This window comes from Triticum aestivum, chromosome 6B (genome assembly GCF_018294505.1).
Source record: "Triticum aestivum cultivar Chinese Spring chromosome 6B, IWGSC CS RefSeq v2.1, whole genome shotgun sequence".
In the NCBI taxonomy this organism is placed as follows: Eukaryota; Viridiplantae; Streptophyta; class Magnoliopsida; order Poales; family Poaceae; genus Triticum; species Triticum aestivum.
Genome location: NC_057810.1, coordinates 27712134 through 27726900, shown reverse-complemented (window position 1 = coordinate 27726900; position 14767 = coordinate 27712134). Strand labels below are relative to the sequence as shown.

The 14767-nt window shown below is 41.9% G+C and overlaps 1 protein-coding gene across 1 annotated transcript; it reads left to right on the top strand.

The window, feature by feature from the left end:
* Positions 1-2772: 2772 nt before the first annotated feature.
* Positions 2773-4405, top strand: LOC123133245 (F-box protein At5g07610). The gene is made up of 2 exons (XM_044552762.1): positions 2773-3612; positions 3738-4405. Exons 1-2 carry the CDS (start codon positions 2837-2839, stop codon positions 4303-4305), a joined length of 1344 nt encoding a protein of 447 aa, XP_044408697.1. The 5' UTR covers positions 2773-2836; the 3' UTR covers positions 4306-4405.
* The last annotated feature ends 10362 nt before the right edge of the window (positions 4406-14767 follow it).

Sequence of the window (14767 nt, the reverse complement as noted above, 5' to 3'; positions counted from 1 at the left end):
TGATTAAATCTGTCATATAGTCAACAGGTTAAAGACGATGTACCCTTTTCCTGTTTTGATACCGATCATTGGATTCAGCAGTCAGATCTATTGCTTATTTACTTGCAGAATAAAGAGGGTTAGAGGCATTTGCTTTTAACAATTTATGACACTTCAATAAAAGACTCTTTTCTACTTTGGGTGGGTACTATTTGTTTCGTCATTTGTACATCAACGTCATAGCATCTGGTTTAAAAACTGAATGACTTGCGAATACTGTTTTCAGTTTCATCTTTTTGGTTCAGCTTGTTTGGTTTTCAGTAGTTGGTCGGTTAATCATATACAAATTTCTGTCAGATGTTTCTACATCTCATTCTTCAATGTTCCTGGTTCCATATCCATGTTATCCGCTTTAATTCATGTTCATGGTTCACTCACAATATGTTTCAGTCACCCTCTCAATTTTTCCATTTTGTTTTACTTGCTTTACCTTCTAAGTTCTTCCAATAATTGCTTTTTTCCTTTCTGTCAAAGTTGTTCCGTCACACTTTTTATGCTTTTACAGTATCCTAATAAAAGTTTCGTGTTTGCAGATAATTTGTGGCTTACTGCAAACCGTAAGGAGCTGAAGCTTAGTGATTTTGGGCTTGGACGAGAGGAAACTGTGACTGAAATTATGACGGCTGAAACTGGGACATGCCGACGGATATCAACAGAGGTTATATAATCACTCTTTTCTGCACTAGATAGCCAATATTAACAAATTATGAACTGAAGCGAAAACAAAATGGTTCCTGGCCATGATGACTATTTCCCTTTTCCAAGCATCACCTGATATAAACACAACCTTCGCATGTAATCTAAAGTGGCCTGAAATAATGAAGAGTCTTGAACCTTGGCAAAAAACAGTTGATAGGGCTGATATGTATATCACATGAACCTGCTTGAGTACCTACAGAAGATCAGGACCGAAAAGATGTTTGGGACTGTAGTTGCTGGTACTATGCGCAGTGCATTTTCTCTCCTTTCTTCATTTTTCTTCTTACCCACATTTCTTTTTTTCTTCATGTTTTTCATTTACCCTTCTGTTTTCCAGTTTTATACACCATAGAGTTTGAAAAGAGGGGTCTTCCACACGCACGTGTCCTTATTTGGCAGGAGAAGGATGATGACCGGGTGGTCACACCAACTTTCATAAGTTCTTTTGTTTCAACAGTTGTTAATATTTCTATCTGATTTAGCGTCCTCTTTATTTTTTTCCTCTTGCATGGTTCCCAATGACTAGCTTGACACAATCGTAGGGATCTGAACTGGTCGGCGTTGCTGCTAATGCTCCGGCCACTGCACTTACTAACACCATGGAAACTGGCCTTGCTCAGCCACCTAGGCTTAAGAGGCCTCTCTCGGCAATGAAACATAATACCCTGTTAGCTACCAATCCAGACTCGAAATACATGCATGAATCATAAAACAAAACAGTAATAAGAAAACCTGTGCAATCAAGCTTCTGTTCTTATAGCAATTGCAGTTTTGATACCTCCGTTTCTTTATATCATCTTGTTGGGTTTGTGTTTCTCTTCATATAGAATACAGATATGTGGTTCACATGTGATCCTTTTGCTGGAAACTTGCTAATCTTAGGGGTGCTGCTGCTTGTGTAAAAACTGTTTTATCAAAAGAACTAGAGTAGTAGCTAATCCAAGCATTGAAGAGTTGACGCAGAGGTTACACTATATTGGCATGAAGTCAGAGCAGTGCCTGAAGACTACACAAGATAGTTTTTGGTGACCTTCAGTCTATATGTCCGAACCAACAGCAGCCACCTTTTGTTTCGTGTCAATCGTCCAGTATCTTTTCGGTTTCGGTGTTGCTATGAGCAAGATATGTATAGCCTTTAGATTTACATTCGTGTATGATACTGCATGTACACTTTAGACCTTATTACTGTTTCTGTGGTCAAAACAAGTTTGTGATCCCTTGTTCTATATATGTAATCAACTGCCCTTCTACTAATATTTTCAGAAGACTATTATATATGTTTATACTGGTTAGAGAAAATCATGCCATTGCCAGCAATAATTTTTTATTTTCATATGTTTCAATCTGTCTCTAAATATTTTTATGTGTACTCTTGCAATACTTGGCTTGCTCTCGGCCTTTACGCTATCGGCGCAACGGGTCATCTAGTTTAAAAGAAAAAACGAGAGAAAGGAGAGAGAGGAGGAGGGTAACGAAGGAAAAAAGAGTGACATTTGATTTTTGTCTTATTTTTTCTTTATTTATTTTTTGGAACACAGTGCAGACGCAAACGCTCATATACACGCGCATACACTCACCCCTATGAAGGCACACACATACCCTACCTCTATGAGCACCTGAATAAATGCGAGCATCAGAACTTGAACCCTGGTGAGTTGAGGATACCACACTCTCTCTAACCATCCAATCACATTGGTTCGCTAATTTTCGTCTTATTAAAGAAGAAGAGGCAGAAGAAGAAAGGTGTGCGGAACCAAAAAGGCAACACGACCGCGACGGAACGTTTCCTTGATTTTGATTTTGAACTTTAGAAAAAGAAAATATAGAGAAAACAATCAACTCTAGCAAAGCGCGCGATCGTTAATGAGACGAGACGCGATCGGTCCAAATCCATCTCAAACACGGAGGCACAAACATAACCTGATTTCCAATCTGGTAGCTACGCGGAGTGCCCAACCGAGTCGGACTACGCCCTCCATGTTCTGTATATATATACAGGTACCCATATTCTTTGTTGGCCCCGGACGAGCAAGAGAGGAGAAGACGAGCATCCTGAGTTGTCACCAAGCGAAGCGAGACGATCGACACCGGCAGGCCGATGGACATGGCGTCGGTGCAGTTGCTGCCGGACGACGTGCTGGCGGATATCCTCCGCCGCCTCGGACCGCACGACCTCGCCGTCTCCCGCTGCGTCTGCAAGCCGTGGTGCGCCGTCATCGATGCTCGCCGCATGCTACCCGCAGATGCACACCTCCTCCCTCTCTCGTTGGCCGGCTTCTTCACTGTCTCCTGGACGGAATCGCTCACCGCCTACTTCTCACGCCCATGCGCCTCGATCGTCGTCGGCAAGTTAGACTACCTGGACACCGATGACGCCCGCTCTTTATCGGTTGCAGATCAATGCAACGGCCTCGTCCTGCTTCACAGGCCAACGCTCTGGCCTGACGACCAGCGGGTGCTTAATCCGGTCACGCGACAGTGGGCCAAGTTACCACCATACCCACACCTGGTCTCGCCTTGCATGAAGCAGGACTCCTACCAACGAGAGGACATGTATCTCGTGTTTGATCCTTCGGTGTCGCCACATTACGAGGTTTTCTTATTCCACTCTGTTCCCTACAATTGTTACGAGGTTGACGTGGTTGACGAGGATGCATTTGACCCAGCAGTAAAGAAAATGGAATGGCCACCATCGTCCTACACTTTGCGGGTCTATTCATCAAAGACACGACAGTGGGAGACGAAGCCTTTTATCCGAGAAGGGGAGGCCGCAGGCACAATTGGCGACATGGAATCAGCTCTATCACCCGGGCACTGCCATGCGGCCTACTGGCAGAGGGCTCTGTATGTCCACCAACATGATTTTGTGATCAGGTATGTAGGTACTCGTGCACTTCTCATAAAATAATAACACTCGGCATTTAGCGGATTTTCCATTTGCCTTATATTAACAAGTGATTAAGCAGCCATTATATTAACAAATGGCTCAATTTCTACAGAATGACCTTATCAAATGAGAAGTACAAAGTGATTAAGCTGCCATTAGGTCTTGATGTGCGAACCGATGACGAACCAGAACATTACCTAGGAAAGTCAGAAAAAGGGGTGTACTGTGCATTACTCTACGGCAACAATCGTCTTGGCGTTCGGATTTGGTTCCTTGACGAAATATGTGGCAAGATGGACTGGCTCCTGAAACGTGATATAAACCTTGGAAATCTACTAGCAAATTATCCTTGGAAACACGGTGACAGGTCTTGGACTACGCAATATGTTAATGATGAAATTGGCAGGAGCATGACACCGGCAGGAGCAAAATTTGAATCAGACTACTCTACCAATGATAATGTCATCGTCCCCGAATATACCGTTTCTTTACTTGGATTTCATCCTTATAGAGAGATCATCTTCTTCCGTACATCCTTCGGAAGAGCAATGGCTTATCAATTCAATAGCTCAGAGATTGTAGACACGGGTTACTTGCAAGGAAAGGGCCCTCATGATTGCGTAGGTGGATCCTTTGCATACACCCCGTGTCGGATGGGGAAGCTGTCAAACAACATGTAATTTAGAAATACTAGTAGAATGCATGTGCGTTGCAACGGGTCTTTTAGTTTTTTTTCCAACTGCACCTATATCAATACAATGCATATCAAATTTGGCAAGTAAAGAGTTTTTTTTTCTGATTGAATATACTGCATGTCAAATTTCGTATGTATATAAAAGAGTCGGCAACAGTCAGAAAGTAATTAAAATTCACGTCACTTGCAATGTAACTCAACGATGTATACATAGAGAGAAATGATCCAAATAATTATATGTTACAAACTAAGATCTATTTGATGCGCTTAAGATATTATCGTACAAAGTCATAAATGGTGTCTTTAGCTTCATTTTTTAAACACAGCACAATTGAAGTTGCTCAGATACACGCACATACAGTCATCCCTATGAGCACACACACGCACACCTTATACATATGAGCTCCTCTGAGATACTGGGCGGCACATCATATTAAGGTTGATGAAGTCACCATAGATGTCTCATACTCGATGAAACTGTCTCCTCCCACTGAATGAACAATGCCGAAAAGCCTCGAATAAATCCAGGAAATGCATGCACCAGATGATGGTATCCTAGCTTGGGGGTCTCTCACCACATCCCCTACCGACCTGGTGGGCCCGGGCCATGACCCACATATCGGTTCTGGACTGGGCCATGTCGAACGGCCCAGGACATATAAGCAGAAGGCTCTCGAAGACTTGCGGTGTACTCCAACATGCTAGATCCGCTGAGGACTTAATCTCCATATACGTGGCCGACTAGGATGTTGTAACCCTAGACCGCCAGTATCTATATATACTGTTCATTTACTTGGATTTCATCCTTATACTGAGATCATCTTCTTTCCTACATCCTTCCGAAGAGCAATGGCTTATCGCTTCAATAGCTCAAAGATTGAAGAAATGGGTTACTTGCAAGGAAAGGGCCCTCATGACAACGTAGGTGCATCCACTACTGCATGATACTGCTAATGCGACACTATGATCAGAGACCCTTTGATAAAATTGTGTGCGATGCATTAATCGCAATCTGTGATGTAAAAAAACCGTCAAAAAAGATGCAGAACGTTTGCGATGAACGATACATCAAACACGGTTCAGATTTTAGTTGTGTGTGCGATGCGGGGCATTGTTGATCCATAGGAACTGTTTTTTATGAGATAGAACAATAGAAACGGGCAGCCAGATCAAGGTGTGTTCGATATACGACATACAATTCGCTCTGATGAACCATTTGCGATGATCGAGGTGAACACAAACGACTCAGCGTAACAAGATGTGTGTAATACCCGACAAACAGGTTGGTGATCAGAATTGTGTGCGATCATTATAAACAACCCATGCGGTCTTTTTTGTGAATTGTGTGCTCGTTAGGGCACACAGTTCAACAAACCAACCTGTGGGCGATAATGTCGAAGATCTCTATTGAATATGTATTACTAACCGTCTGCGATGAGATTGACAGGATAAACATAGATAACAAATTAATATGAGCGAACGGAATATATATATATATATATATATATATATATTTATATATATTTATATGACAAATTTTTCCTACTACCGGGTGTAGTTACTCCCACTTTTGTTTGATACGTTCTAGGTAGTATCTATCATATTGAAGAGTATGTACACGTAGTATGTAGTATATAAGAATGTTTAGGTAGTATATATACTACTTTTTTGGTAGTATGTATCATATTTTGTGCATACTCTATTTCGCGTATAAATATGTACGTATTTCATAAATACAAAAAAACCATGGTAGATGTAGTATATAAACATACTAAAAATAATAAAGTAGAGTATATACTACCACATGGTAGTATATGAGAAATGGGTGTAGCTACACCCGATAGTAGGATGCAAGCAGTGATAGTTACCACCACTTGCGTTTTGTATGTTGTATGTAGTATCTGTCCGAACCGAGATTATCTACGTGTAGTATGTAGTATATAACAATGATTAGGAGTATATATACTAATTTTTAGGTAGTATATACCGTTTTTTGAGTATGCTCATTTTTACATACAAATATGTACGTATTTTACAAATATAACAAAAACTATGGGCTCATATGCAATTTTTTTATGTAGCTTGCTTTGAAATATCTTAGATATAGTATATGAATCTATTTAAAATAATAAAATAGTATATATAGTACCACATGATAGTATATGAGACATGTGGGGTAATTACCACCGGGTGGTAGGATGGATTTTTCCTATATATATATATATATATATATATATATATATATATATATATATATATATATATATAGTCTGCTTAATTTACTCCTTCTTGTTGTTGTTATTGCATGGCCCTGCGACATCATCTTGGTTAGGACACTTCTTGCCACTGACCGTTGGCTTTTCATCGCCGCCGCCGTTGTCATCGCCGTTGATGCCGCCGTCGTCCTCCTCCTTGATAACCCATGAGTATAGGAGATCAGTTGTAGCCTCTTTCGATAAGTAAGAGTGTCGAACCCAACGAGGAGCTAAAGGTAGAATAGATATTCCCTCAAGTTCTATCGACCACGGATACAACTCTACACACGCTTAACGTTCGCTTTACCTAGAACAAGTATGAAACTAGATGTACTTTGTAGGTGTTGTTGGATAGGTTTGCAAGATAATAAAGAGCACGTAAATAAAAACCAGGGGTTGTTAAGATAAATAAGCAACTAAATTAGTTTTAGTAGAGAGCTTTTTGTCATAAAAAGTTATTTATTCCTAGAAAATCGATAACTAGACCGATAATCATTATTGCAATTTTATATGAGGGAGAGGCATAAGCTAACATACTTTCTCTTCTTGGATCATATACACTTATGATTGGAACTCTAACAAGCATCCGCAACTACTAAAGATTATTAAGGTAAAACCCAACCATACACTACTAGGAAAAAGCCTATACACAGAAAGTTACTAGTAGCGAGGGTTAAAAACCCTCGCTACTGCTACTTACCAGTAGCGCAGGTTTCTAAACCTCGATACTACTAAGTTGATAGCAGTAGCGCAGGTTTTTAACCCTCGCTACTACTAAGCGGTCTCTACCGTGCCCCCCGGGACATGCCATAGTAGTAGCGCGGGTTTTTAAAACCTTGCTACTACTAAGTTTGATAGCATTAGCGTTGGTTTTTAGCCCTCGCTACTACTAAGTGGTGCCATAGTAGTAGCGAGGGGGTAAGAAACCGCGCTACTACTAAAGGTCCCATTTTCAAACTCTACCCCCCCATGGATCGCCTTTTCAGTTTAAAAAAAAATAAAAGAAAATGATGAAAATGTTAAAAAAATAAAAGAAAATAAGTTTCCCATGTGATATGTGGTCTAGTTGTTGAGAAAATTTGCAAATATGAATTTCGACTTTATTTGCAAAATCTCTCGAGAATTTGTAAAAATGGGCATAACTTTTGCATACTAACTCGGATGAAAAAGTTTTTTATATGAAAAATCATCTACTCAAAAAGTTACATCCAAATTTAATCGGGGGGAACCCCGTTAAACATTTTCAAAATCCTCAAAAACCTAACAGAAAAAAAGTTATGGGGCTTTTAAGATCTAGAGTGGAAAAAATCGAAATTTTTTCAAACTGTGTGGTCAAACTGTGGTTAAACAATGGTCAAACTAATTATTCTAGAATATTAGTGTTACTAAATAATTATTTTTGTTTTTTTGAATTTTGGTCAAATCTGGTCAAACTATGGCCAAACTGTGGTCAAACTGTGGCGAAACTGTGGTCAAACTATGGTCAAACTGTGGTCAAACTAATTATTCAAGAAATATTAGTGTTACTAATTTTTTAGAACAATAGTTTCAAACTCAAATAGTGAAATGTGTGACTTCATGCACAAGCTAAATTCCTGAGGTTAATAGGATTGACATCTTACTATTGTCAGGAAAACAACAAGTGCAGACTTGGAAACGAGGGAGAATAGAACCCGGAAGTTAAGCGTGCTCAGGATGGAGTAGTGAGAGGATGGGTGACCGTCCGGGAAGTTAGATGATTTGGAATGATGAGGGGTGATTAGAGATTAAATTGAGCAGCGATGAGGGGTGATTAGAGATTTGAGGTTAAAATAATTCAGAAATTTGAAAATTAGGGAAAAAAATTGAAATATTTTTTCGAAAAAATTCAAAAAGAAACCCGCGCTGGTAGTAGTAGTGCGGGTTTTTACCCACGCTACTACTAAAGGACGTAGTAGTAGCGCGGGTGGCACCCGCGCTACTGCTATACGTTAGCTGTAGCGCCGGCCCCCGCGCTACTAATAGGCCCAAAACCCGCGCTGCTGCTAGGCTTTTCCCTAGTAGTGATAGCATTAAAGTATCAAGTCCTCTTTATTCCCATACACAAACAACTTACTTACGTGGGTCTGTGCTTCTGTCACTCAAGCCGCCCACCATGAGCAAATCAAGAACATATTATAAACCCTACAGCGGGAATCCCTCACGCTTGCGCGACATGGAGAACACCATAGGACAGCACCAATGATAAAACATGAACCTCAAACCAATCACGATCATCAATCAATCCATCGGACAAAACGGATCTACTCAAATATCATGGAGTAGCCATACATGATTGGGAAATAATATAGAGCGTTGAGCATCATGTTCAAGTAGAGATTACAGCGGGGAGAAGAGGTGTTGCACCACTGCATAAAGGGGGAGAGAGTTGGAGACGACGGTGGTGAAGTTGTTGGTGTAGATCGTCGGCACGGTGATGGCCCCTGTGGCGTTCCGGCGCCATCGGGAAAGAGGGGGAGAGAGATAGCCCCCCTTCTTGTTCTTCTTCCTTGACCTCCCCCCCTAGATGGGAGAAGGGTTTCCCCTCTGGTCCCTCGATTCCATCGCGGCGGAGGGGCGGGAGCCCCTTCAAGATTGGATCTCTCTCTCTCTCTGTTTTCTTCTGTTTCTGCCCTCCCAGGTTCTGCCCTTTCACCGTTTATTGAATTCCCGGAGATCTGTAACTCCCATTGGGCTGAAATTTTAACATGATTTCTATCCGGATATTAGCTTTCTCGCGGCGAAAGAAGGGCACCAACCGCCTTACAGAGTGTCCACAGGGCCCAGGGAGCCCCCCTCACCCTCGTGGGCCCCTCGGGCACCGTCTCGCGTTGATTCCACTTGCCAAAATTCACATATATTCCAAAAAAATCTTCGTAAGTTTTTATCCCGTTTGGACTCTGTTTGATATGGATTTTATGCGAAACAAAAAACGTGCAACAAACAGGAACTAGCACTGGGCACTGGATAAATATGTTAGTCCCAAAAATAGTATAAAAAGTTGCCAAAAGTATGTAAAAGTTGTAGAATATTGGCATGGAACAATTAAAAATTATGGATATGATGGAGACGTATCAGCATCCCCAACCTTAATTCATGCTCGTCATCGAGTAGGTAAATGATAAAAAAGATAATTTTTGATGTGGAATGCTACCTAGCATAATCTTGATCATATAATCTAATCAAGGCTTGAATATTTAGACACGAGTGATTCAAAGCAATAGTCTATCATTTGACATTAAGACAATAATACTTCAAGCATACTGATAAAACAATCATGTCTTCTCAAAATAGCATGGCCAAAGAAAGTTATCCCTACAAAATCATATAGTCTGACTATGATCCATCTTCACCACACACAATATTTAGATCATGCACAACCCCAATGACAAGCCAAGCAATTGTTTCATACTTTTGATGTTCTCAAACCTTTTTAACTTTCACACAATACATGAGCATGAGACATGGATATAGCACTATAGGTGTAATAGAATATGATGGTGGAGGTTGCATGGAGAAGACAAAAAAGGAGAAAGCCTCACATCAAGTAGGCAAAGTAATGGGATATGGAGATGCCCATCAATCGGTATCGATGCAAGTGAGTAGGGATTGCCATGCAACAGATGCACTAGAGCTATAAGTGTATGAAAGCTCAAACTGAAAACTAAGTGGGTGTGCATCCAACTTGCTTTCTCATGAAGACCTCGGGCATTTGAGGAAGCCCATCATCGGAATATACAAGGCAAGTTCTATAATGAAAAATTCCCACTAGTATATGAAAGTGACAACATAGGAGACTCTCTCTATGAAGAACATGGTTCTACTTTGAAGCACAAGTGTGGTAAAAGGATAGTAGCATTGCCCCTTCTCTCTTTTTCTCTCATTTTTTTGTTATTGTTTTTTGGGCCCTCTCTTCTTTTTGCCACTTTCTTTTTATTTTTTTATTTTTGGTGCGGAGTCTCATCCCGACTTGTGGGGGAATCATAGTATCGATCATCCTTTCCTCACTAGGGCAATGCTCTAATAATGATGATCATCACACTTTTATTTACTTACAACTCAATATTACAACTCGATATCTAGAACAATATGACTCTATATGAATGCCTCTAGCAGTGTACCAGGATGCACAATGATCTAGCATAGTAAAGATATCAAAAAACGGAAAAGCCATGAAAATATCATCCTAGCTATCTTATGATCATGCAAAGCAATATGGCAATGAATGCTCAAGTCATGTATATGATGATGATTGAATTTGCATGGCAATATATCTCAGAATGGCTATGGAAATGCCATAATAGGTAGGTATGGTGGCTGTTTTGAGGAAGGTATATGGTGGGTGTATGGTACCGACGAGAGTTGGGTGGCACAAGAGAGGCTAGCAATGGTGGAAGGGTGAGAGTGCGTATAATCCATGGACTCAACATTAGTCATAAAGAACTCACATACTTATTGCAAAAGTCTATTAGCTATCGAAACAAACTACTACGCGCATGCTCCTAGGGGGATAGATTGGTAGGAAAAGACCATCGGTCGTCCCCGACCGCCACTCATAAGGAAGACAATCAAAAAATAAATCATGCTCCGACTTCATCACATAACGGTTCACCATACGTGCATGCTTTTGGAATCACAAATCTCAACACAAGTATTTCTACCAATCCACAATTACTCACTAGCATTACTCTAATATCGCCATCTTTATATCGCAAAACTATTGCAAGGAGTCAAACATATCATATTCAGCGATCTACAAGTTTTATGTAGGATTTTATGACTAATCATGTGAATGACCAATTCCTATCAACTCTCTAAATAGATATAATTGAAGCTTGATAGTTTAATTCTTTCTACAAAAGATATGCCCACGCTCTACCAAATATAAGTGAAGCAATAGAGCATTCTACAAATGGCAGTTTTCTATGTGTAAGGAAATAGGCAATCCAAACTTCAAATGATATAAGTGAAGCACATGAAACATTCTACAAAGCCAAACTCAAAAGATATAAGTGAAGTACAAAGAGCATTCTATATATCAACCAAGGACTATCTCATACCAGCATGGTGCATTACAAAAATAAAAGTAAAAGGCACACGACGCTCCAAGATTTATGCATATCATGTGACAAATAAAAATATAGCTCCAAGTAAATTATCGATGATCGTTAGAAGAAAGAGGGGATGCATTCCGGGGTATCCCCAAGCTTAGTTGCTTGGGAATCCTTGAATATTACTTTGGGGTGCCTCAGGCATCCCCAAGCTTAGGCTCTTGCCACTCCTTATTCTTTCATCCACCGTGATCTCGCCGAAAACTTGAAAACTTTAATCACAGAAAACTTAAACAAAACCCTCGTGAGATTCGTTAGTATAATAAAACAAATCACCACTTTAAGTACTGTTGCAAACTTATTCATATTTTATTTTTGTATTGTAGCTACTGTATTATAACTTCTCTATGACTTATACCACCAATAAAATCGGTAGTTTCATCAAAACGAGCAAAACAATGCATCAAAAACAGAATCTATCTTAAACAGGACAGTCTGTAGCAATGTGAACATCTACCATACTTCTGTAACTCCAAAAATTGTGAAACATTAGGACAAAATAAACAATTTGTATAGCCAAATTGTGCAAAAAGTTCAGAACCATTTGACTTTCCAGTAAAAAGGTAAATTCATGCGCTATAGCCAAAGTTTCTGTTTTTCCACTGCACCTACCAAACAAGCAATCTAATCATCCTAAAGGCAAATCTTGGCACACTATTTTTATAATAAAATGCATTTATACAAGGGGGTAATTATTTTTGTTGAAAAGTTTCTGTAATTCAAGATTTTCAAGGTTTGCATGAGCCCGAACAAGTTTAAGGAGCTCCCCCACTTCAATAATGCTTGTCTCTCTCACTTTCACTTTTCTTTTTGAAATGTTTTAGGTTCCCACTTTATTTTTTGTTTTTAACCTTTATAAAAGCACTCAACAGAAATAAATGAATCTCTAAAACTTTCGGGTTGTCTCCCTGGCAGCGATTTCTTTAAAGCCATTAAGCTAGGCATATAGTGCTCAAGTAATGGATCCACCCGGATCCCAAGGTATATCAAAGCCAATTTTAGTTAACAATGATTTGGCATTTAGTAGTGAGAACAAATCAACATAAATCATGCAATGATGAAGCCTAACTCTCTTCCTGTGCATCAGCATGTCATACAAGAACAATTCATGTACATCATGTAAAGGCCAATACATAGCATAAGTAGTTTCTAGCAATTTTATCGTGTTGGAAACATAGAGAGGTGGAGATGTAGTTCCTCTCTCATAATGATTGCAAGTAGGATAAGCAAGGACATGCATATTACATTCATCAAAATTATCGTGTGAAACGTTAAAAGGCAACCCATCAATGTAATCCTTAATAAGAACAAACTTCTCCGATATAGTGTAGTTTGGAGAATTCAACAAGATAATAGGACTATCATGTGTGGGTGCAATAGCAACAATTTCATTCTTAACATAAGGAACTATAGCAAGTTCATTTCCATAAGCATAATTCATTTTGGCATCTTGGTGTAACAACCCGAGAATCATGCTACAGTAATCCCCTTCCAATGATGCCTTGTCATCATTGTTACTGTTGCTAATCTTCACTTGATCCAAATCGCCGATTCAAATTCAAATCCAATCTAAAGTAAAAAACTCTTATTTGTCAGACAGGAGATCTAAATGTTCATCTTGTGGCAAATAGTCATTTGTTAATATTGGTGGTGAACCAACATTTTTGCAAGGTGTTTAAATGGCCTAAAGCAATTAAAGCAGTGGCTAAAACAATAGTTTAAATGCCTTTTTACTTTATAAAAATTTCAATCTATTTCAAAAGCCTCACAACCTTTTTGAGGCAGTGCACTTTAATTCTTTGAGATTGTTTTGGCCAGAGGCATAATTTTGCAAAGTCAATTGTGGCAAAAGAAAATGCAAAAGCTGCTGGAAAAAAAAAAAAGAAGGAAAAGCCATCCCCCTCATCTGGGCCGACTGGCCCAGCTGGCCACCGTGCCCCCCCTCCCCCCCATGGGCATCGGCCTACCTCAACCAGCCGGCCCAGCTCCCCGCACCGCGCCCCCTTCCTGTTCCCCTGGTGCGCGCCGCTACAGGGGCGCCGTCCCCGCCGAACCACCTCGCCGTCGACGAGGAGGATAAGGTCGGCCCCTCCCCTCGACGCCTCGACCTCCTCCCCACCTACCTCCACCCACGCCCCGAACCCCCTCGCCCTCTCCGCCTCTCCCTCTCCCACTCCTTCGTTCTGGAGAGGAGGCTGACGCGGTCGCCGCCGTGCCTCGCCCGTCCTCGCGGCCACCGGCGGCCCCGCGCCCGCTGACCCTATCGGTGGGCTTCGCCAGGCTCGACTCCTTCGACTGGCGCCCTCCGCTGGAACCGGGAAGCACCGCAGCCGCCGTTCGTCCTCGTCCCCATCTCCGGCTGCCGTCGATCTCCTTCGACTCCGGTGACGTCTCGGCTGCTACTAAGCCTCCGAGGGCCACCGTGCGTGCCGCAAGGTGAGCTCCTCCCCCTCTTCCTTCTCTCACGTAGGCCGCCTCCCTCTCTAGCTCGCTCGCCGCAATCGCCGTAGCTCACCGTCGCCCTGCTGCGTCACCGCCGTGGCCACCGCTGCCATGGCCCCCATCTGAGCCCTCTGTCGTGCTCCTGGTGTTCCCAGGAGCCCGGCGAGCCCTTCCTCTCGCCCTCTCGTGCCCCCAGCCCCGACCCCGACGACGACCCAAGTCCGGCGTCCGCCTCGCCGCTCACCGTCGACGTTCCCGACCACCGCAGCCTCTCCCACCACCCCAGACCGCCTCCTCGTCGTCCTCTCGTTCGAACGGGCCCGGTCGCGCTAGAAATCGCGCCCTGTGCGCGTAACCCGACCACCTCCCGAGTGCGCCGCCGGCATTTTTGGTCGCCGGAGTTGTCTCCGGCGCCGGCCGCCGACGTGGCACACCTGGGGCCACCCCCCGGGTCACTGCCAGTGGGGCCCCTAGTCCCCTGTTGACCAGTTGACCTGGTCAACTATGCTGACTGGGCAGGCCCTAGCCACTGACGTGCGGGTCCCACCACTTAATCCTCTAACTAAAAGATTCTAAAAATTAAAACTAATTAGTTTAGTTAATTAGACACTGACAGGTGGGC